Source organism: Peromyscus eremicus, chromosome 5 (assembly GCF_949786415.1).
Source record: "Peromyscus eremicus chromosome 5, PerEre_H2_v1, whole genome shotgun sequence".
NCBI classification, from domain to species: domain Eukaryota; kingdom Metazoa; phylum Chordata; class Mammalia; order Rodentia; family Cricetidae; genus Peromyscus; species Peromyscus eremicus.
In genome coordinates, this window is record NC_081420.1 from 68,262,634 (window position 1) to 68,265,317 (window position 2,684).

Here is a 2,684-nt window from a genome sequence, read left to right on the forward strand (position 1 = left end):
GCAATTATACAAGAGAACTAAATAATTGTGAAAGAAATGGTGATATAAAAAGATCTATGAAGAGCAAAAGGCTATCAGAACTTCTGGGTAGAAGGAAAAAGGCTTACACAAATCTAGAGTGAGCCCATGGCTCTCTGAGAGAAGTCAGGGACTATATTGTAGAGGATTGTCACCACCATTATCTGGAAGCAAGCCTCAGTAAGATGAGAAGAGTGAGACACACTAAAATTGAACTCTTCTCCACTCCCTGTCCCTTCTGACAATGCTTCTTGTTGAACACACCAACCAGAACTGAAAAGCATGGAAAGTGAACATCCACATAGGAAATCCTTATTTCTGCTTCTTGAAAGTGGAGCCGAGGATGGAAAGTAGACAGGACAGATATGATGAGGGCTGTGGGAACATCCAGAGATGCTTCTGGAAAGGGCACTGGATTTCCTTGTTCTAGCTTACTTGGGCATCGTATAGTTAGCTCTGCTTAAAATCTTCATTCAACAAATTTTAGTCATGTGTTGATGCATTTATCCTACCTAATATTAATTGGTCATGTGAATGTGACTTCTCACAGTCAATACAATTTTCTAAATTTCAGAATGCATTTCCATTTATGGGATGACCCAAAACCAATGTGTACTCCTTCAAACTACTATCGTTGTTGTCAGCATCAGTTTCTAATCTTTCTTTCATTCATTTTTGTTCTGCAAAATTTGTATGTATTACAACAGATATCAGTCATAAGTAATTTTTTTCTGACATTTACCCCAAACCATCCACTTGTCTCTTTGGCATGAAGTCAATGAGTATAAGAAGTGAAATCACACATAAGTAAGAGCTGTCTCATTTGATAAACGAAGTAAGTAGAAGCATGGTGTCATCTACTTGACAAATGGATCTAATTAAGCTGTGTGGATTTCTCCACTGGGTGAAGACGTTAGAGTGTCTGCAGGTTTTCTTGGTTGGTATGTAAAAGGAGTCTAAAAAGCAACTCCTCGCTGCTGCGTTCCCCATGGCCTGAAGATGTAACGAGAAAGTACATTTTGTCTTAAATATTGACTGAGATATTAAAACCATCACTGTGGTGTTTCTGGGATTTGGACAGGATAAAAATAGGTGATAAAAAGACAGGAATTATGTCCTATGCCAAAGGGACTAGAATGGAATCACTCTTTTTCAGTGATTTGACTCTGTTTAGTCAAAACAGCAAAATGTAATGGAAAATTAACTTCAAAATGAATACAGAATGGTTTATTGTTGCTGAAGAATTTCTCTCCAGCTCCCGCCACCAAGTCCCGCCAGTCCCAGAGCCCATTTATAAAATAAACACACAAACTCTTACATTATTTAAACTGCTTGGCCATTAGCTCAGGCCTGTTATTGTCTAGCTCTTACTCTTATATTTAGCCCATTTCTATTAATCTTTATTTTGCCACATGGCTCATGGCTTACTGGTACCTTACATCTTCCTTGTCCTGATGGCGGCTGGCAATGTCTCTCTCTCCGCCTTCCACTTCCCAGAATTCTTTTCCTTGTCCCGCCTATACTTCCTGCCTAGCCAATGGCCAATCAATGATTTATTTACTGACCAATCAACAACATACTTGACATACAGACCATTCCACAGCAGTTTATGACTTAGAATTTCACTTTCTATCAAGTCATAAATCAAATAAAATGCCAAGTAGACATTTTCAGACATGTGAGCTCCAAAAACAAACAAACAAACAAACCACCAAAAAAAAAAAAAACTAGTATTTCTCAAGTACTCTCCTTTAGACTTTGGGACTGGGGCAGAGAGGAAGAGGGAGAGAGAGAAAAAAGGAGGGAAAAAGAGAGAGAGAAAGAAAGAGAGAGAGATTAAAGAGAACCGGAGAGAGGAAGCGCAAGTCTGTTCGAGGATGCATCGTGGATGCCAATCTCAGTGTTCTCAACTTGGTTATTGTAAAGAAAGGAGAGAAGGATATTCCTGGACTGACAGATACTACTGTGCCTCGTCGGTTGGGACCTAAAAGAGCTAGCAGAATCCGGAAGCTTTTTAATCTCTCTAAAGAAGATGATGTCCGCCAATACGTGGTCAGAAAGCCGTTAAACAAAGAAGGTAAGAAGCCCAGGACCAAAGCACCCAAGATTCAGCGTCTTGTTACTCCACGTGTCCTGCAACACAAACGCCGTCGTATCGCTCTAAAGAAACAACGAACCAAGAAAAACAAGGAGGAGGCTGCAGAATATGCTAAACTTTTGGCCAAGAGAATGAAGGAAGCCAAAGAAAAGCGCCAGGAACAGATCGCCAAGAGACGTAGGCTGTCCTCTCTGAGAGCTTCTACTTCTAAGTCTGAGTCCAGTCAAAAATAAGTCTTTAAGGGTAACAAATAAATGATCATACCTTAAAAAAAAAAAAAAAAAAGAGTAAATAGAGTAACACAAAAAAGAAAAGATAAATTTGTAGGTATTTTGGTTATATTAGGGCTATAAAATTAATGATAGTAACAATAATAAAAGAAATGAACATATGCCCAGATATGTTTGACTGTATGTGAGGTAGGGACTCTTATGCAAATTATTACAGAAAATCATTACAAAGGGAAAGCATTCAATTTATCTCATCTGACTGGACTAGTTCCGATATTAAGAATGCATGCAGACAGATTCAGAAAGATAACTGTCAATGAACATTAATTATTAATGCA

At 38.5% G+C, this 2,684-nt stretch overlaps 1 protein-coding gene across 1 annotated transcript; it reads left to right on the plus strand.

Moving 5' to 3' along the window:
• Positions 1–1,854: 1,854 nt before the first annotated feature.
• LOC131911066 (small ribosomal subunit protein eS6-like) lies at positions 1,855–2,384 on the plus strand (the record flags this gene model as incomplete). Its single annotated transcript, XM_059263027.1, has 1 exon — positions 1,855–2,384. A coding segment is annotated over one exon (495 nt), but the record flags the coding sequence as incomplete, so codon positions are not given.
• Between the last annotated feature and the right edge of the window lie 300 nt (positions 2,385–2,684).